Genomic DNA, 27,564 nt, shown 5'->3' on the forward strand with positions numbered 1-27,564 from the left:
AGACAAGCTTGCTGTACTCCTGAACTTTGATAGCGCATTGCAAGTTGTAGATTTTGATTGGGATTATCACATTTTACTAGGCGCCCTGTATTTTTTCCAAACAATGCATGTTTATGATAGTATACAATATTTGCAATAAAATGTATTATAATTGTTGTTTTTATCATGTTTTTTTGTTTGTTTGTTTTGTTCAGGATTGCTGACACAAAAAGGATCAAATGTAATAATGTTCCAATCATTTAAACGTTTCCTTTTTTGATACCCCATGATACCTCTGTACAAGTAGTCCCCAACGTACAACAAGTTTCTTTCCCGGGAGCACAGTCGTAAGTCTGATTTGTTCATAAGTCCGAGAAAGTGAGTCTTATACTCCTTATACAATGTAATCTTATACAATGTAAAGCACACCAGTATACTTGACTAAATATGTCCCCTTTTTCACACTGCCAGAGTGGATAAACTAAAGGAAATTAAATTTCTCACAGTGAAATGGTGTCTCTGCGCCTTTAAATCGTGAAAGGAATCCCAGATGCCATTTTGTCTTGGAGCTGTTTTCCACTGTGTTGGACTGCAAACTCTGTTTTGTTGAAGATTTCCTAAATTAGGATTATTCACCATCATGACAGCTTTACAGGTCAGACATTATTTTTATCATTGTGCTTCCGGACTGATTCATTGAAACCCGTGAGTCCGGCGCTTTTCTCCCCCATCATAACACACACACACACACACAAACATATGATATACCGGACTTTAGACATTTTATACGTTCACTTACACACTAAAAAATATTTAGCTTAGCTAATTGCAGTAGTTAAATCCTTTTGCTTAATTAAATCCAATTTTTTTTTATCGTTGTCTAGGAAGTGTATATTTTTATATTGCATAGATTTTCAACCTTAGGGTAGGAATAGGGTGTTTCGTACAATAGTATGCAATTTGGGACACAGCCTACACTGTAAAAAATGAATCATGAGGCTTGTAATTTTCATTTTTAAAAATTGATATAATCATTAGAAATAATGTGCATATTTCATTAAAAAAATTGTTTTCTGTGTGTGCTTGTGTGTTCACCCTGTTGGGGAAGGGTGTTTGGGTTAGTGGCTTCGGCCATGTTTGTGTGTGGAGTGTGTGTGTGACCTATTGAATGTGCTCTGGTTCGTGTGTAGGCTGAATTAAATTAGTGGTTCTTGTGTGAATGTGCTGCTCATTCTTTTGTATGACTGTGTGCTAAATAAAATACTCCCAGCCATTTGCATTGGGCAGCAAGAAAGCTCGCTCGTCTCTCCAAGTTCCTTCTAGCGGTGAAAAATGCTACAATATGTTAAGAACATTTCACTAATAAAATTAAGAAATAAATTCTACCTATTTTTTAAGGAAATGAGTGCAATTTCTAGGCTTAATTTGAGGAACCATTTAGGCAAATCATATGAGGAAAAAGGGCTTCATATTTATTTTTAAGAGAATTGGCCCAATTATCCGGGTTTTACTGAGTAAACTTTATTTGAATCTCAACAAAAGCAGTGATCAGACGCCATTTTGAGAAACAGATGAACAGTGTAAAATGTTAAGTAAGTTAAGCCCCTTACTAATTTTTATATTTTATTTTGATTTCTTAAATAAGCTCTTTTCTTTCACTAGTTTCAGCAATATACATAAATAAATTAAACATTGTGAACATTTCTAAAAACATCCTGTCTGCCATTAGCATACTTAAGTTTGTTGTAGTGTCTCCACAGTTCACTAAAAGAAGTTTAGAGGAGTTAGTGTTTTACAATTTTACAAAGATATGAAGCTAGAAATTGTTTACTGTACAAGTTCTCATAGGTTTTAGTACAGAATGTGACTATTCCCACAAGAAAAGATGTTAGCATATAATGCTAGACAGTTGATTTCAATGGCATAGAAATTGTCAGTTACAAACTGTTTTACAAATTGTTTCACAGATCTTAAAACTGCTGTAAATGTTATATACACTATTTTACACAGTGTTTAATATTTTGATACCAGTGAAACATGAAACAAAAGCATGTTTAACACCAAAATGCATTATGTACTCATTTCATTATAAAATGTTTTTTATATTATTAAGTAATTTTCCCTTAATACATATGAGTACCTTTTGTTTTATCTGCTTAAACTAAAAAAGATTATTCCACTAATAATGTTAAAATCACCATGTGTCTGGCTAAATAATTTAGGATGTTTTACATGATTTATTCAAGTAAATTCTACTAAAAAAAATCAAGCCTTAAAAACTGCTTAAAAATAATATGTGCAATATTGTTACCATATTTTTTTAAGTAGATAGCACATAAGATTTTTTGCAGTGTAAGATTCACAAAATGTTATGACAATAAAATAACTTTGTTGTGTACATCAGTGGAACTGTTACAATTAATATTGTCCAAATAATAGAGGAAAACCTGTGGCCAAGCATTACTTTAGTTACTTTCTTTTAGTCTTTTTCAGATTCTATTGAGGGAAAAAAAACTAACCTATTTAATATACTTTACTAACATACTGTAAGTGATTGGGCAGGTCTTATATTTCTACAGTTAAACTCTCTTCTAAATGTAAAAAAGACAAAGAAAGAATTACAAATATAATCATACATTTTTAATTGATCTTTTAAAAGAATAAATAAATAACACGTGTATGATTCATATTTGACCTACCTCACAATTAGATAGTTTAATACTTCGTATATCATAAGTCCCAAAGATTAATCCAATCCTTTAGGTTTAGCATGGGAAAAGTACAGTATATGTGGAAAATAAGTTTTACTTTTGTTAGAAATCTATCAAGTGCACTTGCTGAAAATAGCAAAGATGTTTTTCCAATATTTATTTAAAAAACGAGAGAAATCATGGGGTATGTTAGGAATAGTTTACTTATTTCAAAAAATGGGAACAATGCACGAAAAAGGATATCTACAAATAATACACCACTACATCACAGCACTATACAAATAAAATATATTTATAATTATTTCTTCCACTTGTAAGAACATTTCACTACATTGCTAAAAAGCTGATAAAGTCCATTGTTTAGGGTATGGTTATTTTTTTATATGCAATATAGAATTGAGTATTTGATATTTAATATTTAAAGTGAGGAAAGAAAACACAGTCCAGTAAGTTTGGAGTATTTAACTAGTCCTGATGTAGGAGTCATAAAGAGAGGTGAGCTGGTCTTTCAGGTTTTCGGCGTAGGGGTCGAGTTTCTCTCTCAGGTCCTCAGCAAAGGGAGCCAGACCCTGCTGAACCAAAGCAGTTCTCTCAGCAACCTTGGCCTGAAGATCCTCAGTCAGAGGAGCCACGGTCTTCTGGAATTCCTGCAGGTGCTGATCTACTTTCTGTTTGAGCTCTTCAGTGTAGGGCTCTAGCTTGGACTGCAGGTCCTTCACTTTCTCCTCAACACTTCCCCTGAGCTCCTCAGTCTTCTGCAGCACAGTGGCTTTTAGAGCATCAGAGTCAAAGGACTCAGCGTAGGGAGCAACAGCTGCTCTTAGCTCCTCCACTCTCTGCTGAATTTGGGTCTTCAGGTCCTCAGAATAGGGATCCAGTTTGTCCTTTACAGTAGACAGTTCCAGCTCGACACGCTCCTTCAGAACTTCAGCCTCTTTGGTGAATTTGGCCATGATCTCCTGGGCCAGAGGGTTCATCTGGTTCTGAAGAGTGACAGCATACTGACTGGCCACATTAGCACCATCTGTAATTCTAGCACTGTAGAGTGAAAAGGAGAAATATACTCATGAGAAAAGATAACTTGAGACACAATTAAGAAAATTAACACAATTTTTAAAAATCTTACTTGACTTCCTGTCCGAGTTGAGACTCTCTAATTGTTTTTAGTGTGTCCTCAGCAGTGTGTGTTGCTTTGGCCACATAGTCCCAGAAAGCATCAGTCAGTTGCTCTAACTGTGGTTTAGGTTCATCAGCATAGAACAAGTTGGCTTGGCAACCTGGTGAAAGAACCAAATAATTTCAGTTAGTATAATGAACTATATCTGTCCTTAAGAGTGCAGGGTTATGTATTGCCAATATGGCTTTAAACATTCAATAGCTTTCAAGCTACATACCATTACATACAAGAAAATAAAGATACCTGTGAATACGGCAAGAACCAGAACCAAAAAGACCTTCATCATTCTTGTTTTGTGTCTGTAAAGATAAACAACTACTGTATGTAAAAAAAACTGAATAAAATGTAGAAATTAACACGACAAAATATAACAAACAATACAATCTGTACAAACTGCTTTTTCTTACCTGCTCTGTCAGATGCCAGCTGTTTGTGTATGAGTACAAGCTCAGTAATCAGTTTATATACTGTACAGAGGCATGAGTTGTATTGAGAGCAAAGTCCAGAAGGTAGTGCATTGCTGTCAACACTGTTCCACATCATAACCTAAATGGACCTCCAGTTCCTACAGAGCCTGAGGTTCAGTTAAGGCAACAATAAATCTAATAAAAGCAAAGATAACATGCAGACACTGGTAAAAGTTCATCTTCAAGCTTTAACTTGAAATGCTTTAATAAGATGATTAATACAAAAAAGATTTTGTCCGAACCCCTTGAACTTTTTATTTAATATTGAATATTTTTAGAATAGACAAAGCTTATGACAACACAAAAGATTCTGTTACCATTTATGAAAAGGATTCTTAAACTTTAAACTTGCTGTGTTGGACTAGACTATTGGATAATGAAAGTTGAGGAATTCTGATGTCTCATGGTAACAGTGGAGGTTCAGATAAACTATTATTCAGACAAGCTTGCTGTACTCCTGAACTTTGATAGCGCATTGCAAGTTGTAGATTTTGATTGGGATTATCACATTTTACTAGGCGCCCTGTATTTTTCCCCAAACAATGCATGTTTATGATAGTGTACAATATTTGCAATAAAATTTATTATAATTGTTGTTTTTATCATGTTTGTTGTTTTTTTGTTTGTTTGTTTTGTTCAGGATTGCTGACACAAAAGGATCAAATGTAATAATGTTCCAATCATTTAAAAGTTTATTTTTTTGATACCCCATGATACCTCTGTACAAGTAGTCCCCACTGTAGAATGAGTTTCTTACCCGGGAGCACAGTCGTAAGTCTGATTTGGTCATAAGTCGGAGAAAGTAAGTCTTATACTCCTTATCAGAGGTGGGACAAAGTCATTGTTTGGCAAATCACAAGTAAATCTCAATTCATTGCCCTCAAGTCCCGAGTCAAGTCCCGAGTCAAGACAGGCAAGTCCCAAGGCAAGTTGCAAGTCAAAGCCAACAAGTCTCAAGTCAAGTCCAAAGTCCTAGAGTTTGACTTTCGAGTCTTTTCAAGTCTTTTTAGCAGAAAAATAAAATTTATACAGATTATGTTTGGTTGTAAGATCTGTATTTATTAAACAAACCTTTTTTTAATGAAAGAACATTGCTCAGATACATAAAAATACAAATGTTAGTAAATGCTAGTAGCAATGTAAAATGGTAGCACATATTCTCAATGAAGTAGGCTACCTCATACAAACAATCCGGTGCTGTGTCGATGTTGGTTCCCCCATCAGAAGGCGTTTTTTTAGCCCCACCCCCGTGAAAAGGCCACAGGGAACGCGCATTTAGGAGAAGGCTCGCCCGCGAAGGGTTATGCGCGGACCACTGAGGTTCTACAGAGCGCGGTAAAGAATAAAAAGGACAGTTAGTGTTTTTTAATCCCTGACAAACTCTAGCCAACAGGATGTGTTTCCCTTGTTATATTGGACATATTTAGAATGATGAACCTCGGCTGAGTCACTTGTACGCTGTAAACATGTCAGTATTTTGTCTGATATTTCATATCAAATATGCCTTTTCAGCAAAACCATAATGCCAAAATAGAGACCCGTCAGATACAGTCTCAAGACATTAATAATAATAATAGTAATAATAATAATTATTATTATTAATTAATAATTATTATTATTATATTATAATAATAATAATAATTATAATTATTATTATTATTAAATATTATATAATTATAATAATAATAATAATAATAATTATTATTATTATTATTATTATGCGAGATAATTAGCATTTTATCCGCGTGATGTCAATTCACTAGGTCACATTATTTGAATAAACCCAAACTGCATATGAAATAAATCAGCACTCGTAGTGGTCCATTTCTTTGTATTAAATATATACTGTATTTAAAAGAAATCCCTTGATAAAATAGCATAAACAAATCATGGGTAGTGTATACCAGTGATTAAATATAAACCATACAACGCATGTACTGACATGTTTACAGCGTACAAGTGACTCAGCCGAGGTTCATCATTCTAAATATGTCCAAGATAACAAGGGAAACACATCCTGATGGCTAGAGTTTGTCAGGGGATTAAAAAACGCTAACAATTTTCTTTTTGGCCCTTACTGCGTTCTGTAGAAGCTCAGTGGTCCGCGCATATAGACAATTTTTTATAGCCAAACGAAGCTACCTTCGGTATCATTTCGCGAACTGGCGCGTGCACGTTGTTGTCACGTTGGACGCTGTCGAATCAAAAGAATCTACGGTACTTTGATTGGATGTCGTGCCGAATGCGCGCATGCGCTCTGTCACACACACGCGCACAGACACATAAACAGAGATAGAGCGGACCGTGTTAACATACTTTTTATCTTTGGCCTTTTTATGGGAAGTAGCAAGTCTTTACAAGTCAATAGGCGCAAGTCCAAGTGAAAGTCCGAGTTATTTATGTTAAAGTCCAAGTCGAGTTGCAAGTCTTTTTATATTTTGTCAAGTCGAGTCTAAAGTAATCAAATTCATGACTCGAGTCTGACTCGAGTCCAAGTCACATGACTCGAGTCCACACCTCTGCTCCTTATACAATGTAATCTTATACAATGTAAAGCACACCAGTATACTTGACTAAATATGTCCCCTTTTCACACTGCCAGAGTGGATAAATTAAAGGAAATAAAATTTCTCACAGTGAAATGGTGTCTCTGCGCCTTTAAATCGTGAAAGGAATCCCAGATGCCATTTTGTCTTGGAGCTGTTTTCCACTGTGTTGGACAGCAAGCTCTGTTTTGTTGAAGATTTCCTAAATTAGGATTATTCACCATCATGACAGCTTTACAGGTCAGACATTTTTTTTTTATCATTGTGCTTCCGGACTGATTCATTGAAACCCGTGAGTCCGGCGCTTTTCTCCCCCACCATAACACACACACACACAAACATATGATATACCGGACTTTAGACATTTTATACGTTCACTTACACACTAAAAAATATTTAGCTTAGCTAATTGCAGTAGTTAAATCCTTTTGCTTAATTAAATCCATTTTTTTTTTATTGTTGTCTAGGAAGTGTATATTTTTATATTGCATAGATTTTCAACCTTAGGGTAGGAATAGGGTGTTTCGTACAATAGTATGCAATTTGGGACACAGCCTACACTGTAAAAAATGAATCATGAGGCTTGTAATTTTCATTTAAAAAAATTGATATAATCATTAGAAATAATGTGCATATTTCATTTAAAAAAAAAAATTTCTGTGTTTCTTATAATATTGTGGCTTTGGCGGGGCTTCGGCTGACGACCATCATGCCTTGCGGGAGGGGCCTGTGTGTTCACCCTGTTGGGGAAGGGTGTTTGGGTTAGTGGCTTCGGCCATGTTTGTGTGTGGAGTGTGACCTATTGAATGTGCTCTGGTTCGTGTGTAGGCTGAATTAAATTGGTGGTTCTTGTGTGAATGTGCTGCTCATTCTTTTGTATGACTGTGTGCTAAATAAAATACTCCCAGCCATTTGCATTGGGCAGCAAGAAAGCTCGCTCGTCTCTCCAAGTTCCTTCTAGCGGTGAAAAATGCTACAATATGTTAAAATCTTTTCAATAATAAAATTAAGAAATAAATTCTACCTATTTTTTTAAGGAAATGAGTGCAATTTCTAGGCTTAATTTGAGGAACCATTTAGGCAAATCATTTGAAGAAAAAGGGCTTCATATTTATTTTTAAGAGAATTGGCCCAATTATCCGGGTTTTATTAAGTAAACTTCATTTGAATCTCAACAAAAGCAGTGATCAGACGCCATTTTGAGAAACAGATGAACAGTGTAAAATGTTAAGTAAGTTAAGCCCCTTACTAATTTTTATATTTTATTTTGATTTCTTAAATAAGCTCTTTTCTTTCACTAGTTTCAGCAATATAAATGAATAAATTAAACATTGTGGACATTTCTGAAAACATCCTGTCCGCCATTAGCATACTTAAGTTTGTTGTAGTGTCTCCACAGTTCACTAAAAGAAGTTTAGAGGAGTTAGTGTTTTACAATGTTACAAAGATATGAAGCTAGAAATTGTTTACTGTACAAGTTCTCATAGGTTTTAGTACAGAATGTGACTATTCCCACAAGAAAAGATGTTAGCATATAATGCTAGACAGTTAATTTCAATGGCATAGAAATTCAGTTACAAACTGTTTTACAAATTGTTTCACAGATCTTAAAACTGCTGTAAATGTTATATACACTATTTTACACAGTGTTTAATATTTTGATACCAGTGAAACATGAAACAAAAGCATGTTTAACACCAAAATGCATTATGTACTCATTTCATTATAAAATGTTTTTTATATTATTAAGTAATTTTCCCTTAATACATATGAGTACCTTTTGTTTTATCTGCTTAAACTAAAAAAGATTATTCCACTAATAATGTTAAAATCACCATGTGTCTGGCTAAATAATTTAGGATGTTTTACATGATTTATTCAAGTAAATTCTACTAAAAAAAATCAAGCCTTAAAAACTGCTTAAAAATAATATGTGCAATATTGTTACCATATTTTTTTAAGTAGATAGCACATAAGACTTTTTTGCAGTGTAAGATTCACAAAATGTTATGACAATAAAATAACTTTGTTGTGTACATCAGTGGAACTGTTACAATTAATATTGTCCAAATAATAAAGGAAAACCTGTGGCCAAGCATTATTTTGGTTACTTTCTTTTAGTCTTTTTCAGATTCTATTGAGGGAAAAAAAACTAACCTATTTAATATACTTTACTAACATACTGTAAGTGATTGGGCAGGTCTTATATTTCTACAGTTAAACTCTCTTCTAAATGTAAAAAAGACAAAGAAAGAATTACAAATATAATCATACATTTTTAATTGATCTTTTAAAAGAATAAATAAATAACACGTGTATGATTCATATTTGACCTACCTCACAATTAGATAGTTTAATACTTCGTATATCATAAGTCCCAAAGATTAATCCAATCCTTTAGGTTTAGCATGGGAAAAGTACAGTATATGTGGAAAATAAGTTTTACTTTTGTTAGAAATCTATCAAGTGCACTTGCTGAAAATAGCAAAGATGTTTTTCCAATATTTATTTAAAAAACGAGAGAAATCATGGGGTATGTTAGGAATAGTTTACTTATTTCAAAAAATGGGAACAATGCACGAAAAAGGATATCTACAAATAATACACCACTACATCACAGCACTATACAAATAAAATATATTTATATTTATTTCTTCCACTTGTAAGAACATTTCACTACATTGCTAAAAAGCTGATAAAGTCCATTGTTTAGGGTATGGTTATTTTTTTATATGCAATATAGAATTGAGTATTTGATATTTAATATTTAAAGTGAGGAAAGAAAACACAGTCCAGTAAGTTTGGAGTATTTAACTAGTCCTGATGTAGGAGTCATAAAGAGAGGTGAGCTGGTCTTTCAGGTTTTTGGCGTAGGGGTCGAGTTTCTCTCTCAGGTCCTCAGCAAAGGGAGCCAGACCCTGCTGAACCAAAGCAGTTCTCTCAGCAACCTTGGCCTGAAGATCCTCAGTCAGAGGAGCCACGGTCTTCTGGAATTCCTGCAGGTGCTGATCTACTTTCTGTTTGAGCTCTTCAGTGTAGGGCTCTAGCTTGGACTGCAGGTCCTTCACTTTCTCCTCAACACTTCCCCTGAGCTCCTCAGTCTTCTGCAGCACAGTGGCTTTTAGAGCATCAGAGTCAAAGGACTCAGCGTAGGGAGCAACAGCTGCTCTTAGCTCCTCCAGTCTCTGCTGAATTTGGGTCTTCAGGTCCTCAGAATAGGGATCCAGTTTGTCCTTTACAGTAGACAGTTCCAGCTCGACACGCTCCTTCAGAACTTCAGCCTCTTTGGTGAATTTGGCCATGATCTCCTGGGCCAGAGGGTTCATCTGGTTCTGAAGAGTGACAGCATACTGACTGGCCACATTAGCACCATCTGTAATTCTAGCACTGTAGAGTGAAAAGAAGAAATATACTCATGAGAAAAGATAACTTGAGACACAATTAAGAAAATAAACACAATTTTTAAAAATCTTACTTGACTTTCTGTCCGAGTTGAGACTCTCTAATTGTTTTTAGTGTGTCCTCAGCAGTGTGTGTTGCTTTGGCCACATAGTCCCAGAAAGCATCAGTCAGTTGCTCTAACTGTGGTTTAGGTTCATCAGCATAGAACAAGTTGGCTTGGCAACCTGGTGAAAGAACCAAATAATTTCAGTTAGTATAATGAACTATATCTGTCCTTAAGAGTGCAGGGTTATGTATTGCCAATATGGCTTTAAACATTCAATAGCTTTCAAGCTACATACCATTACATACAAGAAAATAAAGATACCTGTGAATACGGCAAGAACCAGAACCAAAAAGACCTTCATCATTCTTGTTTTGTGTCTGTAAAGATAAACAACTACTGTATGTAAAAAAAACTGAATAAAATGTAGAAATTAACACGACAAAATCTAACAAACAATACAATCTGTACAAATTGCTTTTTCTTACCTGCCCTGTCAGATGCCAGCTGTTTGTGTATGAGTACAAGCTCAGTAATCAGTTTATATACTGTACAGAGGCATGAGTTGTATTGAGAGCCCAAAGTCCAGAAGGTAGTGCATTGCTGTCAACACTGTTCCACATCATAACCTAAATGGACCTCCAGTTCCTACAGAGCCTGAGGTTCAGTTAAGGCAACAATAAATCTAATAAAAGCAAAGATAACATGCAGACACTGATAAAAGTTCATCTTCAAGCTTTAACTTGAAATGCTTTAATAAGATGATTAATACAAAAAAGATTTTGTCCGAACCCCTTGAACTTTTTATTTAATATTGAATATTTTTAGAATAGACAAAGCTTATGACAACACAAAAGATTCTGTTACCATTTATGAAAAGGATTCTTAAACTTTAAACTTGCTGTGTTGGACTAGACTATTGGATAATGAAAGTTGAGGAATTCTGATGTCTCATGGTAACAGTGGAGGTTCAGATAAACTATTATTCAGACAAGCTTGCTGTACTCCTGAACTTTGATAGCGCATTGCAAGTTGTAGATTTTGATTGGGATTATCACATTTTACTAGGCGCCCTGTATTTTTCCCCAAACAATGCATGTTTATGATAGTGTACAATATTTGCAATAAAATTTATTATAATTGTTGTTTTTATCATGTTTGTTGTTTTTTTGTTTGTTTGTTTTGTTCAGGATTGCTGACACAAAAGGATCAAATGTAATAATGTTCCAATCATTTAAAAGTTTATTTTTTTGATACCCCATGATACCTCTGTACAAGTAGTCCCCACTGTAGAATGAGTTTCTTACCCGGGAGCACAGTCGTAAGTCTGATTTGGTCATAAGTCGGAGAAAGTAAGTCTTATACTCCTTATCAGAGGTGGGACAAAGTCATTGTTTGGCAAGTCACAAGTAAATCTCAATTCATTGCCCTCAAGTCCCGAGTCAAGTCCCGAGTCAAGACAGGCAAGTCCCAAGGCAAGTTGCAAGTCAAAGCCAACAAGTCTCAAGTCAAGTCCAAAGTCCTAGAGTTTGACTTTCGAGTCTTTTCAAGTCTTTTTAGCAGAAAAATAAAATTTATACAGATTATGTTTGGTTGTAAGATCTGTATTTATTAAACAAACCTTTTTTTAATGAAAGAACATTGCTCAGATACATAAAAATACAAATGTTAGTAAATGCTAGTAGCAATGTAAAATGGTAGCACATATTCTCAATGAAGTAGGCTACTTCATACAAACAGTAACGTTGTTTTCTTCACATAACATTAAAGAACTTTGCTCCCTACCTTGATACACTCACGTAGGCTACCTCATACAAACAATCCGGTGCTGTGTCGAAGTTGGTTCCCCCATCAGAAGGCGTTTTTTTAGCCCCACCCCCGTGAAAAGGCCACAGGGAACGCGCATTTAGGAGAAGGCTCGCCCACGAAGGGTTATGCGCGGACCACTGAGATTCTACGGAGCGCGGTAAAGAATAAAAAGGACAGTTAGTGTTTTTTAATCCCTGACAAACTCTAGCCAACAGGATGTGTTTCCCTTGTTATATTGGACATATTTAGAATGATGAACCTCGGCTGAGTCACTTGTAGGCTGTAAACATGTCAGTATTTTGTCTGATATTTCATATCGAATTTGCCTTTTCAGCAAAACCATAATGCCAAAATAGAGACCCGTCAGATACAGTCTCAAGACATTAATAATAATAATAATAGTAATAATAATAATTATTATATATAAATTAATAATAATTATTATTATATTATATTATAATTAAATATTATATAATAATAATAATTATTATTATTATTATTATTATTATTAATAAATATTATATAATTATAATAATAATAACAATTATTATTATTATTATTATTATGCGAGATAATTAGCATTTTATCTGCATGATGTCAATTCACTAGGTCACATTATTTGAATAAACCCAAACTGCATATGAAATAAATCAGCACTCGTAGTGGTCCATTTCTTTGTATTAAATATATACTGTATTTAAAAGAAATCCCTTGATAAAATAGCATAAACAAATCATGGGTAGTGTATACCAGTGATTAAATATAAACAATACAACGCATGTACTGACATGTTTACAGCGTACAAGTGGCTCAGCCGAGGTTCATCATTCTAAATATGTCCAAGATAACAAGGGAAACACATCCTGATGGCTAGAGTTTGTCAGGGGATTAAAAAACGCTAACAATTTCCTTTTTGGCCTTTACTGCGTTCTGTAGAAGCTCAGTGGTCCGCGCATATAGACAATTTTTTATAGCCAAACGAAGCTACCTTCGGTATCATTTCGCGAACTGGCGCGTGCACGTTGTTGTCACGTTGGACGCTGTCGAATCAAAAGAATCTACGGTACTTTGATTGGATGTCGTGCCGAATGCGCGCATGCGCTCTGTCACACACACGCGCACAGACACATAAACAGAGATAGAGCGGACCGTGTTAACATACTTTTTATCTTTGGGCTTTTTATGGGAAGTAGCAAGTCTTTACAAGTCAATAGGCGCAAGTCCAAGTGAAAGTCCGAGTTATTTATGTTAAAGTCCAAGTCGAGTTGCAAGTCTTTTTATATTTTGTCAAGTCGAGTCTAAAGTAATCAAATTCATGACTCGAGTCTGACTCGAGTCCAAGTCACATGACTCGAGTCCACACCTCTGCTCCTTATACAATGTAATCTTATACAATGTAAAGCACACCAGTATACTTGACTAAATATGTCCCCTTTTCACACTGCCAGAGTGGATAAATTAAAGGAAATAAAATTTCTCACAGTGAAATGGTGTCTCTGCGCCTTTAAATCGTGAAAGGAATCCCAGATGCCATTTTGTCTTGGAGCTGTTTTCCACTGTGTTGGACTGCAAACTCTGTTTTGTTGAAGATTTCCTAAATTAGGATTATTCACCATCATGACAGCTTTACAGGTCAGACATTTTTTTTTATCATTGTGCTTCCGGACTGATTCATTGAAACCCGTGAGTCCGGCGCTTTTCTTCCCCACCATAACACACACACACACAAACATATGATATACCGGACTTTAGACATTTTATACGTTCACTTACACACTAAAAAAATATTTAGCTTAGCTAATTGCAGTAGTTAAATCCTTTTGCTTAATTAAATCCATTTTTTTTTATTGTTGTCTAGGAAGTGTATATTTTTATATTGCATAGATTTTCAACCTTAGGGTAGGAATAGGGTGTTTCGTACAATAGTATGCAATTTGGGACACAGCCTACACTGTAAAAAATGAATCATGAGGCTTGTAATTTTCATTAAAAAAAATTGATATAATCATTAGAAATAATGTGCATATTTCATTTAAAAAAATTTTTTTCTGTGTTTCTTATAATATTGTGGCTTTGGCGGGGCTTCGGCTGACGACCATCATGCCTTGCGGGAGGGGCCTGTGTGTTCACCCTGTTGGGGAAGGGTGTTTGGGTTAGTGGCTTCGGCCATGTTTGTGTGTGGAGTGTGTGTGTGACCTATTGAATGTGCTCTGGTTCGTGTGTAGGCTGAATTAAATTGGTGGTTCTTGTGTGAATGTGCTGCTCATTCTTTTGTATGACTGTGTGCTAAATAAAATACTCCCAGCCATTTGCATTGGGCAGCAAGGGAGCTCGCTCGTCTCTCCAAGTTCCTTCTAGTGGTGAAAAATGCTACAATATGTTAAAATCTTTTCAATAATAAAATTAAGAAATAAATTCTACCTATTTTTTTAAGGAAATGAGTGCAATTTCTAGGCTTAATTTGAGGAACCATTTAGGCAAATCATTTGAAGAAAAAAGGCTTCATATTTATTTTAAGAGAATTGGCCCAATTATCCGGGTTTTATTAAGTAAACTTCATTTGAATCTCAACAAAAGCAGTGATCAGACGCCATTTTGAGAAACAGATGAACAGTGTAAAATGTTAAGTAAGTTAAGCCCCTTACTAATTTTTTTTATTTTATTTTGAGTTCTTAAATAAGCTCTTTTCTTTCACTAGTTTCAGCAATATAAATGAATAAATTAAACATTGTGGACATTTCTGAAAACATCCTGTCCGCCATTAGCATACGTAAGTTTGTTGTAGTGTCTCCACAGTTCACTAAAAGAAGTTTAGAGGAGTTAGTGTTTTACAATGTTACAAAGATATGAAGCTAGAAATTGTTTACTGTACAAGTTTTCATAGGTTTTAGTACAGAATGTGACTATTCCCACAAGAAAAGATGTTAGCATATAATGCTAAACAGTTAATTTCAATGGCATAGAAATTGTCAGTTACAAACTGTTTTACAAATTGTTTCACAGATTTTAAAACTGCTGTAAATGTTATATACACTATTTTACACAGTGTTTAATATTTTGATACCAGTGAAACATGAAACAAAAGCATGTTTAACACCAAAATGCATTATGTACTCATTTCATTATAAAATGTTTTTTATATTATTAAGTAATTTTCCCTTAATACATATGAGTACCTTTTGTTTCATCTGCTTAAACTAAAAAAGATTATTCCACTAATAATGTTAAAATCACCATGTGTCTGGCTAAATAATTTAGGATGTTTTACATGATTTATTCAAGTAAATTCTACTAAAAAATCAAGCCTTAAAAACGGCTGAAAAATATTATGTGCAATATTGTTACCATATTTTTTTAAGTAGATAGCACATAAGACTTTTTTGCAGTGTAAGATTCACAAAATGTTATGACAATAAAATAACTTTGTTGTGTACATCAGTGGAACTGTTACAATTAATATTGTCCAAATAATAGAGGAAAACCTGTGGCCAAGCATTATTTTAGTTACTTTCTTTTAGTCTTTTTCAGATTCTATTGAGGGAAAAAAAACTAACCTATTTAATATACTTTACTAACATACTGTAAGTGATTGGGCAGGTCTTATATTTCTACAGTTAAACTCTCTTCTAAATGTAAAAAAGACAAAGAAGAAATTACAAATATAATCATACATTTTTAATTGATCTTTTAAAAGAATAAATAAATAACATGTGTATGATTCATATTAGACCTACCTCACAATTAGATAGTTTAATACTTCGTATATCATAAGTCCCAAAGATTAATCCAATCCTTTAGGTTTAGCATGGGAAAAGTACAGTATATGTGGAAAATAAGTTTTACTTTTGTTAGAAATCTATCAAGTGCACTTGCTGAAAATAGCAAAGATGTTTTTCCAATATTTATTTAAAAAACGAGAGAAATCATGGGGTATGTTAGGAATAGTTTACTTATTTCAAAAAATGGGAACAATGCACAAAAAAGGATATCTACAAATAATACACCACTACATCACAGCACTATACAAATAAAATATATTTATATTTATTTCTCCCACTTGTAAGAACATTTCACTACATTGCTAGAAAGCTGATGAAGTCCATTGTTTAGGGTATGGTTATTTTTTATATGCAATATAGAATTGAGTATTTGATATTTAATATTTAAAGTGAGGAAAGAAAACACAGTCCAGTAAGTTTGGAGTATTTAACTAGTCCTGATGTAGGAGTCATAAAGAGAGGTGAGCTGGTCCTTCAGGTTTTGGGCGTAGGGGTCGAGTTTCTCTCTCAGGTCTTCAGCATAGGGAGCCAGACCCTGCTGAACCAAAGCGGCTCTCTCAGCAACCTTAGCCTGAAGGTCCTCAGTCAGAGGAGCCACGGTCTTCTGGAATTCCTGCAGGTGCTGATCTACTTTCTGTTTGAGCTCTTCAGTGTAGGGCTCTAGCTTGGACTGCAGGTCCTTCACTTTCTCCTCAACACTTCCCCTGAGCTCCTCAGTCTTCTGCAGCACAGTGGCTTTTAGAGCATCAGAGTCAAAGGACTCAGCGTAGGGAGCAACAGCTGCTCTTAGCTCCTCCACTCTCTGATGAATTTGGGTCTTCAGGTCCTCAGAATAGGGATCCAGTTTGTCCTTTACAGTGGACAGTTCCAGCTCGACACGCTCCTTCAGAACTTCAACCTCCTTGGTGATTTTGGCCATGATCTCCTGGGCCAGAGGGTTCATCTGGTTCTGAAGAGTGACAGCATACTGACTGGCCACATTAGCACCATCTGTAATTCTAGCACTGTAGAGTGAAAAGGAGAAATATACTCATGAGAAAAGATAACTTGAGACACAATTAAGAAAATAAACACATTTTTTTTAATCTTACTTGACTTCCTGTCCGAGTTGAGACTCTCTAATTGTTTTTAGTGTGTCCTCAGCAGTGTGTGTTGCCTTGGCCACATAGTCCCAGAAAGCATCAGTCAGTTGCTCTAACTGTGGTTTAGGTTCATCAGCATAGAACAAGTTGGCTTGGCAACCTGGTGAAAGAACCAAATAATTTCAGTTAGTATAATGAACTATATCTGTCCTTAAGAGTGCAGGGTTATGTATTGCCAATATGGCTTTAAACATTCAACAGCTTTCAAGCTACATACCATTACATACAAGAAAATAAAGATACCTGTGAATACGGCAAGAACCAGAACCAAAAAGACCTTCATCATTCTTGTTTTGTGTCTGTAAAATTAAACAAATGTATTACTGTATGTAATAAACTGAGTAAACATGTAGACACACAGAATATAACCAACAACACAATATGTACAAACTGCTTTTTCTTACCTGCTCTGTTAGATGCCAGCTGTTTGTGTATGAGTACAAGCTCAGTAGTCAGTTTATATACTGTACAGAGGCATGAGTTGTATTGTAAGTGCAAAGTTCAGAAGGTAGTGCATTGCTGTCAACACTGTTCCACATCATGACCTAAATGGACCTCCAGTTCCTACAGAGCCTGAGGTTCAGTTAAGGCAACAATAAATCTAATAAAAGCAAAGATAACATGCAGACACTGGTAAAAGTTCATCTTCAAGCTTCAACGTTTTGAATTTAAATGCTTTAATAAAATGATTAGTAAAAAAATAGACAATGACATGACAACATAAGATTGTGAACTTGCTTTGTTGGACTATTAGACAATGAAAGTTGGGGAATTCTGACATCTTATGGTCACAGTGGAGGTTCAGATAAACTATTATTCAGACAAGCTTGCTGTACTCCTGAACTTTGATCTCGCATTGAAAGTTGTAAATTTTGATTGGAATTATCACATTTTACTAGGCCACTTATATCTTACCTCTATATATTACCAAATAATGCATGTTTATAATAGTGTACAATGAAATGTATTATAATTGTTGTTTTCATGTTTGTTTATTTGTTTTGTTGTTGTTGTTGTTGTTGTTGTTTTTATCCAGGATTGCTTGCAAAAAAAGTATCAAATGTAATAATTCTCCAATTATTTAAAAGTTCCTTGTTCTGATACCTTTATACAGCAAGTTACTCAAAAAATATTTTTTTAAATAAATTTGACATGATTTAGCCTATTTTGGGGGGCTCATAAACTATGGAACAAATGACTGATGAGCAGTTGCACTGCGAGGTGTGTCCTGTTTCCGCATTCCTCCATGTCCAACCAAATAGTCGAAATGCCTGAATGTGATTCTAAGTATTAAATTTGCATTTGGTAGCTGTTCATTCAAACCCTCTACATAAGGTCCAAACAGGTGTCTGTGAGTTGAGGGAGCCATCGTTAGGCTGAAAAAACTAAATAAATTCTGGCCTTGTCATCTTGGACAATACCCATGCAATCAAAGAAGTTAATAATCGTTTGGTCATTCATCACGTTCAGGTAGTTAACTGACCGTATTGTTTGGGCAAATAATGTTGCTGAACGTAGACGTGACCAACAGAAGCAACCCCAGATCATAACACCACCCTCCCACAGGCTTGTACATTAGGAACTAGGCATGATGGGTGCATCACTTCATCCGCCTCTCTTCTTACCCTGATGTGCCGATCACTTTGCAGCAGTGTAAATCTGGACTCTTCAAACCACATAGCCTTTTTCCCAATTAGCCTTCCTGGTTTTCTTAAGGCTACACAGCTTTTTTTCCCAAACAATCCATTGAGTTCTCTCTGTGCTGTCTGTGTAAAGGCTCTTACATTCACAATTAAACAAGCTGTAAGTTATACTGTTTTTTTTTTTTTTTTTTTTTTTTTTTACCTGGTTGTTTAAGAAATCAGAGGCTACTTACTGCAACAGTTAGGGTTAAATAACATGTTGCCAGCTGAACCATATTAACCACTGCAGTAATTATCCAATGGAAAGATTTTTACAGAGACATTTCATAAAGGAAAACGTAGAGAAAAAGCAATATTTACAAACATGATCATACATTTTTAACCTTTTTAATGTTCTTTGACAAACACATAAATAGTGTTTTATTCACTATGATTTAGTTTAATACGTTATCTATCATAAGCTCCAAAGATGCGACTAGTGTAATCCAATCCTTCTGATTTAGCATATAAAAGTCATCTATGGAAAAATAGGTTTTACTTGATTTAGAAAGTTGGAAATCTATAAAGTGCATTTTTGCTGGAAACAGCTAATATATTACCAATATTTATTGAAGAAACAAGAGGAACGCATGGCATATGGTAAGAATAATTTGCTTTAAACATGTCAGTTTGCATGTAGGTTTTTAATCATATAAATACAGAAAATAGGAACAATATACAAAAAGGACACCTGAATACAAAACTACACAAATAAAACACAATTATATTTTGGCAATTTTTCAACTTGTGAAGGCATTTTCCTGCATTGTTAGCAAGCTGATAAAGTCGACTGTTTAAAGTGTGTTCTTCTAATTTGCAATATAAAATGAAGTATTTAATATTATTTGGGGTGAGAAAAGAAAAAACTGTCTAGTGAGTAAAAAATAGTGTCCGCTGTATTTAACTAGTCTTGGTGAAGGCCTCATAAAGAGAAGTGAGCTGGTCCTTCAGGATTTGGGCGTAGGGATCGAGTTTCTCGCTCACATCCTCAGCATAGGGAGCCAGACCCTGCTGAACCAAAGCAATCTTGGCGTGAAGATCCTCAGTCAGAGGAGCCACGGTCTTCTGGAATTCCGGCAGGTGCTCTTTGACTTTCTGTTTGAGTTCTTCTGTATAGGGCTCCAGCTTGGACTGCAGTTCCTTCACTTTTTCCTCAATCGTTTGAAGCACAGTGGCTTTCAGAACTTCAGAGTCAAATGACTCAGCATGGGGAGCAACAGCTGCTCTCAGGTGCTGCACTCTCTGCTGAATTTGGGACTTCAGATCCTCAGCATAGGGATCCAGTTTATCTCTTACATTGGTGAGATCCTGCTTCAGTCTCTCCCCCAGAACTTCAGCCTCCTCTGTGATTTTGGCCATGATGTCTTGGGCCAGAGGGCTCATTTGGTTCTGAAGAGTGACAGCATACTGACTGACCCCATTAACACCATCTGCAATTCGAGTACTATAGAGTAAAAAGCAGAATTATGCATATTTAAGCAAATATGTCTTATAACAGTATCAGGAGTACGTAAGCTCAAGTTATTTTAACTTACTTAACTTCCTGTCCAAGTTGAGACCCTCTGATTGTTTTCAGTGTGTCCTCAGCAGTGCGTGTTGCCTTGGCAACATAGCCCCAGAAAGCATCAGTCAGTTTCTCCATGTGTGGTTTGGGCTCATCAGCAAGGAATAAATTGGCTTGGCAACCTGGGGGGCACAGAAATGCATATAGATTATTAGCACTTACAGTGGTGTGAAAAACTATTTGCCCACTTCCTGATTTCTTATTCTTTTGCATGTTTGTCACACTTAAATGTTTCTGTTCATCAAAAACCATTAACTATTAGTCAAAGATAACATAATTGAACACAAAATGCAGTTTTTAAATGATGGTTTTTATTATTTAGGGAGAAAAAAAATCCAAACCTACATTGCCCTGTGTGAAAAAGTGATTGCCCCCCTTGTTAAAAAATAACTTAACTGTGGTTAATCACACCTGAGTTTAATTTCTGTAGTCACCCCCAGGCCTGATTACTGCCACACCTGTTTCAATCAGGGAATCACTTAAATAGGAGCTACCTGACACAGAGAAGTAGACCAAAAGCACCTCAAAAGCTAGACATCATGCCAAGATCCAAAGAAATTCAGGAACAAATGAGAACAAAAGTATTGAGATCTATCAGTCTGGTAAAGGTTATAAAGCCATTTCTAAAGCTTTGGGACTCCAGCAAACCACAGTGAGAGACATTATCCACAAATGGAAAAAACATGGAACAGTGGTGAACCTTCCCAGGGGGGGCCGGTCGACCAAAATTACCCCAAGTGCGAAGGGACAACTCATCCGAGAGGCCACAAAAGACCCCAGGACAACATCTAAAGAACTGCAGGCCTCACTTGCCTCAATTAAGGTCAGTGTTCGCGACTTCACCATAAGAAAGAGACTGGGCAAAAACGGCCTGCATGGCAGATTTCCAAGGCGCAAACCACTTTTAAGCAAAAAGAACATTAAGGCTCGTCTCAATTTTGCTAAAAAACATCTCAATGATTGCCAAGACTTTGGGGAAAATACCTTGTGGACCGACGAGGCAAAAGTTTAACTTTTTGGAAGGTGCGTGTCCTGTTACATCTGGCGTAAAAGTAACACAGCATTTCAGAAAAAGAACATCATACCAACAGTAAAATATGGTGGTGGTAGTGTGATGGTCTGGGGTTGTTTTGCTGCTTTAGGACCTGGAAGGCTTGCTGTGATAGATGGAACCATGAATTCTACTGTCTACCAAAAAATCCTGAAGGAGAATGTCCGGCCATCTGTTCGTCAACTCAAGCTGAAGCGATCTTGGGTGCTGCAGCAGGACAATGACCCAAAACACACCAGCAAATTCACCTCTGAATGGCTGAAGAAAAACAAAATGAAGACTTTGGAGTGGCCTAGTCAAAGTCCTGACCTGAATCCTATTAAGATGTTGTGGCATGACCTTAAAAAGGCGGTTCATGCTAGAAAACCCTCAAATAAAGCTGAATTACAACAATTCTGCAAAGATGAGTGGGCCAAAATTCCTCCAGAGCGCTGTAAAAGACTCGTTGCAAGTTATCACAAACGCTTGATTGCAGTTATTGCTGCTAAGGGTGGCCACACCAGTTATAAGGTTCAGGGGGCAATTACTTTTTCACACAGGGCCATGTAGGTTTGGATTTTTTTTCTCCCTAAATAATAAAAACCATCATTTAAAAACTGCATTTTGTGTTTACTTGTGTTATCTTTGACTAATAGTTAAGTGTGTTTGATGATCAGAAACATTTTGTGTGACAAACATGCAGAAAAATAAGAAATCTGGAAGGGGGCAAATAGTTTTTCACACCACTGTATATATATATATATATATATATATATATATATATATATATATATATAATAAAAGCCACCAAAACATTACTGAATTGAAATCCATATTTACCTGTAAATGCCACAATGGCAAGCACAAATAAAACCTTCATCTTTGTTGTCTTTGTTGTAGCTAAAAAAAAAAAAAAACATAAAGAAAGTTAAAATTGCAACACAATAGCTTTTTAGCTTTTTTATCAATGTTCTCCAGCTTACCTCTTTGTAGATATTCCTTGCTGAACTTTTATTTCAGTCTAGTATGCCTGGGAGTGTAGCGAGGGCTGTTCATATATACGCAAGCAAAAAACTGGACAGTAAAACCCAAAGTCCAACAGTAAGTGTCTAGTTGTCAGCTACACTCTTTTTTTTTTTTTTACCTTTCAGTGGCATTATTAGGCAGACGTCACAATAACATGACATTGCATTTTTTTTCCGACAACAGAATGGTACAGAGGCCTTTAATGAACCCTTGATAAAATGAATGCAAAATGCACCTTGTTTAAGATATTTTAAGGTATCTGGATCTATTTTTCCAATGATTACATTGCAATGTTTTTTTTTATTTTAATAATTTTCTTTAGTGCGTAAAGATATATCTGGGGATTGTTTAGCTAAATCATTGAAAATTGTATCACAGCAGAGATATAAAGCCCAAGGAGGAGAGTAAAAAGATTAATAGCTGGGAATCACATATGCTTAGCACAGACAGATACAGTTTACCGTGGCCGAATTGTAAAAAAAAAAAAAATTCAAGGGGGATGATGGTTAAGTATTTTATTTTATTTTTTATTTTTGCTACAACTAACCACAAAAAATGATTGTAAAATATGTCATATTTTAAAACAGTTAACAAAATATAAGCTATTTAAATCAACTTGGAGCCATCAAAACAAAACATGCATTTAAACATGCAATTGTCAAAACTATCATTTGATCCTTTCCATGATTACAAGAGTAAAATAAAATTCTATATAAACATTAGTAATAAAATAATTTATTAGTACTGTAGTTTGGTATTACTATGCACCAGTCACTTTCTCTCTCTCTCTCTCTCTCTCTTTTATACACACACACACACACACACACACACAAATAATCACATTACTATTATGACATTTGAAAATCAATTTTTGACCCATTTGTACCCAAGCATGTCCGTGAAGCCACAAAGTCTAATGAAAAAACACAACCTCTTCTTTAAATTGAGAATGAAATGACACAAATTGGGTAAAGAATGTGTCTTTTATAATCATTAAAGGTGTCAGTCATTTCGAAAATCCCCTTTATTAAACTGAATCCTTAATTTTTTAATTTGCATCTCTACTGAGAGGATTTATGTGTATTATATGTATCATACCTTCATATTTTCTTTTTTCTGAAATATGACAAAAGCTGTGCTTGAACTGTTCTACTAGCGTGAGCTTATGAGCAGCACGTTACAATATAGAATTCTGATTGGCTAATCGTCATTATTAAATGTTCGTACAGTAGATGATCATACATAGGGAGTTAAAACTCCCTATGTATGATTTCATTTTTATGACAAATTATACATAATACACAGCATTATTACTCTAAAGGTGGTAAGAGGGATGGTGGTTTTACAGAGGGGATAGTTTTTGTCATTTGTTTTCGACAGGGGCATCCCCTTACATCCCCCCTCAAATATAGCCCTGACTATCATCCCAAATTGTGTTTCTGGAAAGTTTGAGAGAATTCTTCTTCAATTGCATGTTTGTCTGCCTCACTGGTTCACAATAGCAACTAGAATGCTAGAATTAATTTGTAATTTTTGACACTGGTAACCTTGTATTGTATTGTATTGTATTGTATTGTTAAAACATGTACAGGTATCCATTATGTATTATGGACCTTTGTATTCATGTACAGGTCTTCATTTTGTACATTTTTAAAATTTTTAAAGTGTTGCGTGTAAAGTAACGCGTTAGAGTACTTGGATTACTTTTTTGATGTGACAAGTAATCTAACACGTTAGGTCTGCCATTTAAGTATTTAGTTTTAAGTTTTCAAATTTACATTATTACATTTTCATATGTAATTAATATTATTATTTTCAAAAATGTAATCTGTTATTTAGACAATTTATGTAATTCGTAAGTCAGACAGCAATGCTTTCCAATCCGTGTGTGTGTGTGTGTGTGTGTGTGTGTGTGTGTGAACGTCATCCTACAAGCCCTGCCCCTGATAACCCGCCCCCCTCTGTTATTCCTGCTGTTATACCCCTATCTCACCTATGCGGTTTGACTATGCGCGGACTGACGCGCGGAAAGAGGAAAGCCTAATCACAGCGCCAAAACTCTGAATCATGATAACCCGTGCTTATGACCACCGCGTAAAACCGCGTAGGTGGGATAGGCACAAGATGCATGAGGAATCACACAGAATTCTTCATTTTGTGCAATGGAAAAGTACTCTAACTAGTTACTTTAATCAGAAAGTAATGTAAAAATTGTAACTGATTACTTTTTAAAGACAGTAATTTTGCAATGTAATTAATTACAGTAAAACCTCGGATTACGACTTTGACTTGGAAAACGAGTCTGGTCTTGGTTTACGAGCACCGAGTATCATGTATAACGCATGCGCTTCTTGATTTGATGCCGAGTGTCACGTGATCACAACTGAGCCAACGGTTTTTCTTTCTCTTGCGCTGCGGGTAATCATCTCCCCTCCCATCTCCCTGGGTCTTAGTGCTCGTCTCTTACTGGTGTTCGCACACACACACTCTTTCTCGTCGTTAGTGTGTGTCAGTAATTGCGCGCAGGTAATTTGACACCGTGCCGGTTCACTCTCTCTCTCTCGCCTTTAATGTGTGTGTGTGTGTGTGTGTGTGTGTGTGTAACAGAGAGGGGGTGCTTCACTCACACACAACCGGCACGGTGTCAAATTATGCTCCGCACACACAACACACACACAGCAGCGCAGGAGAGAGAAAAACACACACAGCAACTGAGTGTGGAAACACTTATCTGTCAGGATTTATTTTTACTTTTTTTAAGGTAATGTGCAGGTTAATTTGTTTTATTTTTACTTTATATTTTGTGTTAATTATTTTTATGTATTTATTTTTTTGGGCTGTGGAACGAATTATTTTAATTTCCATTATTTCTTATGGGAAAATGCGCTTTAAGTGTTTTGGAATACGAGCCTGCTTCCGGAACAAATTATGCTCGTAATCTGAGGTTCCACTGTACTTTTAAAAGTAACGTCCCTCAACAATTTGATTTGAATTTGAATTTGAATACTGTTAAGGACTAAATGAAAAGCCAGTTAGTTCGGTTAAAATAGTTAAAATGTTTAGCTGGTAGAAAATTAACAATCAAGTGCTTTACATATTCTAGTTTGACTTTTATTATAGTTATAAATACAAGTAATGTCAGTGATGTATTACAAAGAAATCCATAAAGATCATATAGATTCTTAGCAGCAATGGTTAAACACTAAACAATTACATTTTAATGTTATTGTTTCTACAATTGGTACAAGTGGGAAGTAACGGCTTTATAGCCAGTCTCCTGTTTGAAGTATTGTTAGTACTGAAATTGATGTCATAGTATTGAACTGAACATTTGATGTTTAATATAAAAAATACAGTCCAGTGGGTGAAAAATAGTGTTTGGAGTATTTAGCTAGTCTTGAAGTAGGCCTCATAAAGAGAAGTGAGCTGGTCCTTCAGGTTTTGGGCGTAGGGGTCGAGTTTCTCTCTCAGGTCCTCAGCATAGGGAGCCAGACCCTGCTGAACCAAAGCGGCTCTCTCAGCAACCTTGGCCTGAAGATCTTCAGTCAGAGGAGCCACGGTCTTCTGGAATTCCTGCAGGTGCTGATCTACTTTCTGTTTGAGCTCTTCAGTGTAGGGCTCTAGCTTGGACTGCATCTCCTTAACCTTCTCCTCAACACTTCCCCTAAGCTCCTCAGTCTTCTGCAGCACGGTGGCTTTTAGAGCTTCAGCGTCAAAGGACTCAGCGTAGGGAGCAACAGCTGCTCTCAGATCCTCCACTCTCTGCTGAATTTGGGTCTTCAGGTCCTCAGAATAGGGATCCAGTTTGTCTTTTACAGTGGCCAGGTCCAGCTCGACACGCTCCTTCAGAACTTCAACCTCCTTGGTGATTTTGGCCATGATCTCCTGGGCCAGAGGGTTCATTTGGTTCTGAAGAGTGACAGCATACTGACTGGCCACATTAGCACCATCTGTAATTCTAGTGCTATAGAGTGGAAAAGGAGAAATATATAAGGAAACAAGACTTGACACACAATTAAGTCAATGAAAAAAATGTTTTAAACTTACTTGACTTCCTGTCCCAGTTGAGACTCTCTAATCATTTTCAGTGTGTCCTCAGCAGTGTGTGTTGCCTTGGCGACATAGTCCCAGAAAGCATCAGTCAGTTGCTCCAACTGTGGTTTGGGCTCATCAGCATAGAACAAGTTGGCTTGGCAACCTGAGAGCACATGCGTACATATAAATGACTTTGGAGGCTGTTTGGGGCTGTTGTTTGAGAGTTTATAATACGCTTTTTGTTTACAGCTAGTAAAAATGCCACTCACAACAAGTCAGACATTTCATAAAAATCATATTGCATTTACCTGCAAATGCCACAATGGCAAGGACCAGGAAAACCTTCATCTTTGTTTTCTTTAGCTAAAACACAAATAAAGAGATATGTCAGTAGAGGAATTAAATACAATCAACAATTGGATGTATTTTTTTTTTTAATTCGTGTTCTTCAACTCACCGCTTTCTGGCTTTTCCCTGCGGAAGGTTTTCTCTGTCCAGTATGCTTCTGAGTATAGGAAGGACTGTTGTTATATAGGCAGGTGAATGGAGGATAGTACAACCCAAAGTCCAACAATAAGTGTCTTGTTGTCAGTGCCACTCCTCTGTTTCATTGGTGTTATAACTAGGCAGATGTGATATGACCTTGTATTTTGGACCTACAACCTGGGACAGAGCATTTTCCTGAAATCTAAAAGATCTGAAAGCAACTTCACCTTTCTAATATAATTTATTTTCCAATGACTATATTACCCTTGTTTACCTGAGTAATTTACTGTGTACTGGTAGGAGCTTTTAGAACATAATGAGATATCATCAATTTATGAGTAAAGGTTTGCAAATAAATGGAAATTTGTACTGGTAGGATATTAAAATAGTATTGCGGTAAAGAAATTGTACTACCATAGGTTGTTTGAGAATCTATGCTTTTACGTCAGGAGCTGATTGAGTATGTGTTCACAAATGCAATGGAGTAACTCATAGTACCAGCACAAAACTAATGTAATCATTAGGAGAATACACCAAACTCAAGTTGACATTAAACCTAAGACTTAAAGCTATTAGGTGATAATAGATAATAGTACTTGACATTGTGCTGCCTAAAAAGAGTAAAAAAGAATATGAAATGGTCATAAGTACATAGTACTGCTCATGCATACTCTGATTATCTAATT

At 35.7% G+C, this 27,564-nt stretch overlaps 5 protein-coding genes across 7 annotated transcripts; all 5 read right to left on the reverse strand.

Moving 5' to 3' along the window:
* Nucleotides 1-2,875: 2,875 nt before the first annotated feature.
* On the reverse strand, nucleotides 2,876-4,363 carry LOC128520434 (apolipoprotein A-I-like). 2 transcript variants are annotated; one of them, XM_053494674.1, is made up of 4 exons: nucleotides 4,275-4,363; nucleotides 4,111-4,166; nucleotides 3,817-3,967; nucleotides 2,876-3,728 (listed from the first exon to the last, which is right to left on the reverse strand). In XM_053494674.1, exons 2-4 carry the CDS (start codon nucleotides 4,151-4,153, stop codon nucleotides 3,152-3,154), a joined length of 771 nt encoding a protein of 256 aa, XP_053350649.1. In that variant the 5' UTR covers nucleotides 4,154-4,166; nucleotides 4,275-4,363; the 3' UTR covers nucleotides 2,876-3,151. The 2 variants fall into 2 exon arrangements, with proteins under 2 accessions (XP_053350649.1, XP_053350648.1); XM_053494673.1 differs by lacking the exon at nucleotides 4,275-4,363 and having other exon boundaries at nucleotides 4,111-4,182.
* A 5,051-nt stretch (nucleotides 4,364-9,414) lies between these two features.
* Nucleotides 9,415-10,745, reverse strand: LOC128520461 (apolipoprotein A-I-like). The gene is made up of 3 exons (XM_053494711.1): nucleotides 10,650-10,745; nucleotides 10,356-10,506; nucleotides 9,415-10,267 (listed from the first exon to the last, which is right to left on the reverse strand). The coding sequence occupies exons 1-3, from the start codon at nucleotides 10,690-10,692 to the stop codon at nucleotides 9,691-9,693; spliced, it is 771 nt and encodes a 256-aa protein (XP_053350686.1). The 5' UTR covers nucleotides 10,693-10,745; the 3' UTR covers nucleotides 9,415-9,690.
* A 5,320-nt stretch (nucleotides 10,746-16,065) lies between these two features.
* Nucleotides 16,066-17,380, reverse strand: LOC128520450 (apolipoprotein A-I-like). The gene is made up of 3 exons (XM_053494695.1): nucleotides 17,299-17,380; nucleotides 17,005-17,155; nucleotides 16,066-16,917 (listed from the first exon to the last, which is right to left on the reverse strand). Exons 1-3 carry the CDS (start codon nucleotides 17,339-17,341, stop codon nucleotides 16,341-16,343), a joined length of 771 nt encoding a protein of 256 aa, XP_053350670.1. The 5' UTR covers nucleotides 17,342-17,380; the 3' UTR covers nucleotides 16,066-16,340.
* A 1,982-nt stretch (nucleotides 17,381-19,362) lies between these two features.
* LOC128520580 (apolipoprotein Eb-like) lies at nucleotides 19,363-22,404 on the reverse strand. Of its 2 annotated transcripts, none has more exons than XM_053494887.1 (4): nucleotides 22,315-22,404; nucleotides 22,172-22,231; nucleotides 20,273-20,423; nucleotides 19,363-20,181 (listed from the first exon to the last, which is right to left on the reverse strand). In XM_053494887.1, exons 2-4 carry the CDS (start codon nucleotides 22,209-22,211, stop codon nucleotides 19,638-19,640), a joined length of 735 nt encoding a protein of 244 aa, XP_053350862.1. In that variant the 5' UTR covers nucleotides 22,212-22,231; nucleotides 22,315-22,404; the 3' UTR covers nucleotides 19,363-19,637. The 2 variants fall into 2 exon arrangements, with proteins under 2 accessions (XP_053350862.1, XP_053350863.1); XM_053494888.1 differs by having other exon boundaries at nucleotides 22,172-22,220; nucleotides 22,315-22,345.
* Nucleotides 22,405-25,446: 3,042 nt separating this feature from the next.
* LOC128520552 (apolipoprotein A-I-like) lies at nucleotides 25,447-26,903 on the reverse strand. Its single transcript, XM_053494838.1, has 4 exons — nucleotides 26,850-26,903; nucleotides 26,701-26,755; nucleotides 26,405-26,555; nucleotides 25,447-26,321 (listed from the first exon to the last, which is right to left on the reverse strand). Exons 2-4 carry the CDS (start codon nucleotides 26,738-26,740, stop codon nucleotides 25,745-25,747), a joined length of 768 nt encoding a protein of 255 aa, XP_053350813.1. The 5' UTR covers nucleotides 26,741-26,755; nucleotides 26,850-26,903; the 3' UTR covers nucleotides 25,447-25,744.
* Nucleotides 26,904-27,564: the final 661 nt, after the last annotated feature.

This window comes from Clarias gariepinus, chromosome 4 (genome assembly GCF_024256425.1).
Source record: "Clarias gariepinus isolate MV-2021 ecotype Netherlands chromosome 4, CGAR_prim_01v2, whole genome shotgun sequence".
Lineage (NCBI taxonomy): Eukaryota > Metazoa > Chordata > Actinopteri > Siluriformes > Clariidae > Clarias > Clarias gariepinus.

Excerpts from the sequence above, each read along its gene's own strand:
- LOC128520434 (XM_053494674.1), bottom strand. The coding sequence starts at position 4,153 with ATGATGAAGGTCTTTTTGGTTCTGGTTCTTGCCGTATTCACAG. Across the intron at positions 3,968-4,110 it reads GGTTCTTGCCGTATTCACAG|GTTGCCAAGCCAACTTGTTC; the intron begins GTATCTTTATTT and ends TTCTTTCACCAG. Across the intron at positions 3,729-3,816 it reads CAACTCGGACAGGAAGTCAA|TGCTAGAATTACAGATGGTG; the intron begins GTAAGATTTTTA and ends TTCACTCTACAG.
- LOC128520461 (XM_053494711.1), bottom strand. The coding sequence starts at position 10,692 with ATGATGAAGGTCTTTTTGGTTCTGGTTCTTGCCGTATTCACAG. Across the intron at positions 10,507-10,649 it reads GGTTCTTGCCGTATTCACAG|GTTGCCAAGCCAACTTGTTC; the intron begins GTATCTTTATTT and ends TTCTTTCACCAG. Across the intron at positions 10,268-10,355 it reads CAACTCGGACAGAAAGTCAA|TGCTAGAATTACAGATGGTG; the intron begins GTAAGATTTTTA and ends TTCACTCTACAG.
- LOC128520450 (XM_053494695.1), bottom strand. The coding sequence starts at position 17,341 with ATGATGAAGGTCTTTTTGGTTCTGGTTCTTGCCGTATTCACAG. Across the intron at positions 17,156-17,298 it reads GGTTCTTGCCGTATTCACAG|GTTGCCAAGCCAACTTGTTC; the intron begins GTATCTTTATTT and ends TTCTTTCACCAG. Across the intron at positions 16,918-17,004 it reads CAACTCGGACAGGAAGTCAA|TGCTAGAATTACAGATGGTG; the intron begins GTAAGATTAAAA and ends TTCACTCTACAG.
- LOC128520580 (XM_053494887.1), bottom strand. The coding sequence starts at position 22,211 with ATGAAGGTTTTATTTGTGCTTGCCATTGTGGCATTTACAG. Across the intron at positions 20,424-22,171 it reads TGCCATTGTGGCATTTACAG|GTTGCCAAGCCAATTTATTC; the intron begins GTAAATATGGAT and ends TGTGCCCCCCAG. Across the intron at positions 20,182-20,272 it reads CAACTTGGACAGGAAGTTAA|TACTCGAATTGCAGATGGTG; the intron begins GTAAGTTAAAAT and ends TTTACTCTATAG.
- LOC128520552 (XM_053494838.1), bottom strand. The coding sequence starts at position 26,740 with ATGAAGGTTTTCCTGGTCCTTGCCATTGTGGCATTTGCAG. Across the intron at positions 26,556-26,700 it reads TGCCATTGTGGCATTTGCAG|GTTGCCAAGCCAACTTGTTC; the intron begins GTAAATGCAATA and ends ATGTGCTCTCAG. Across the intron at positions 26,322-26,404 it reads CAACTGGGACAGGAAGTCAA|CACTAGAATTACAGATGGTG; the intron begins GTAAGTTTAAAA and ends TCCACTCTATAG.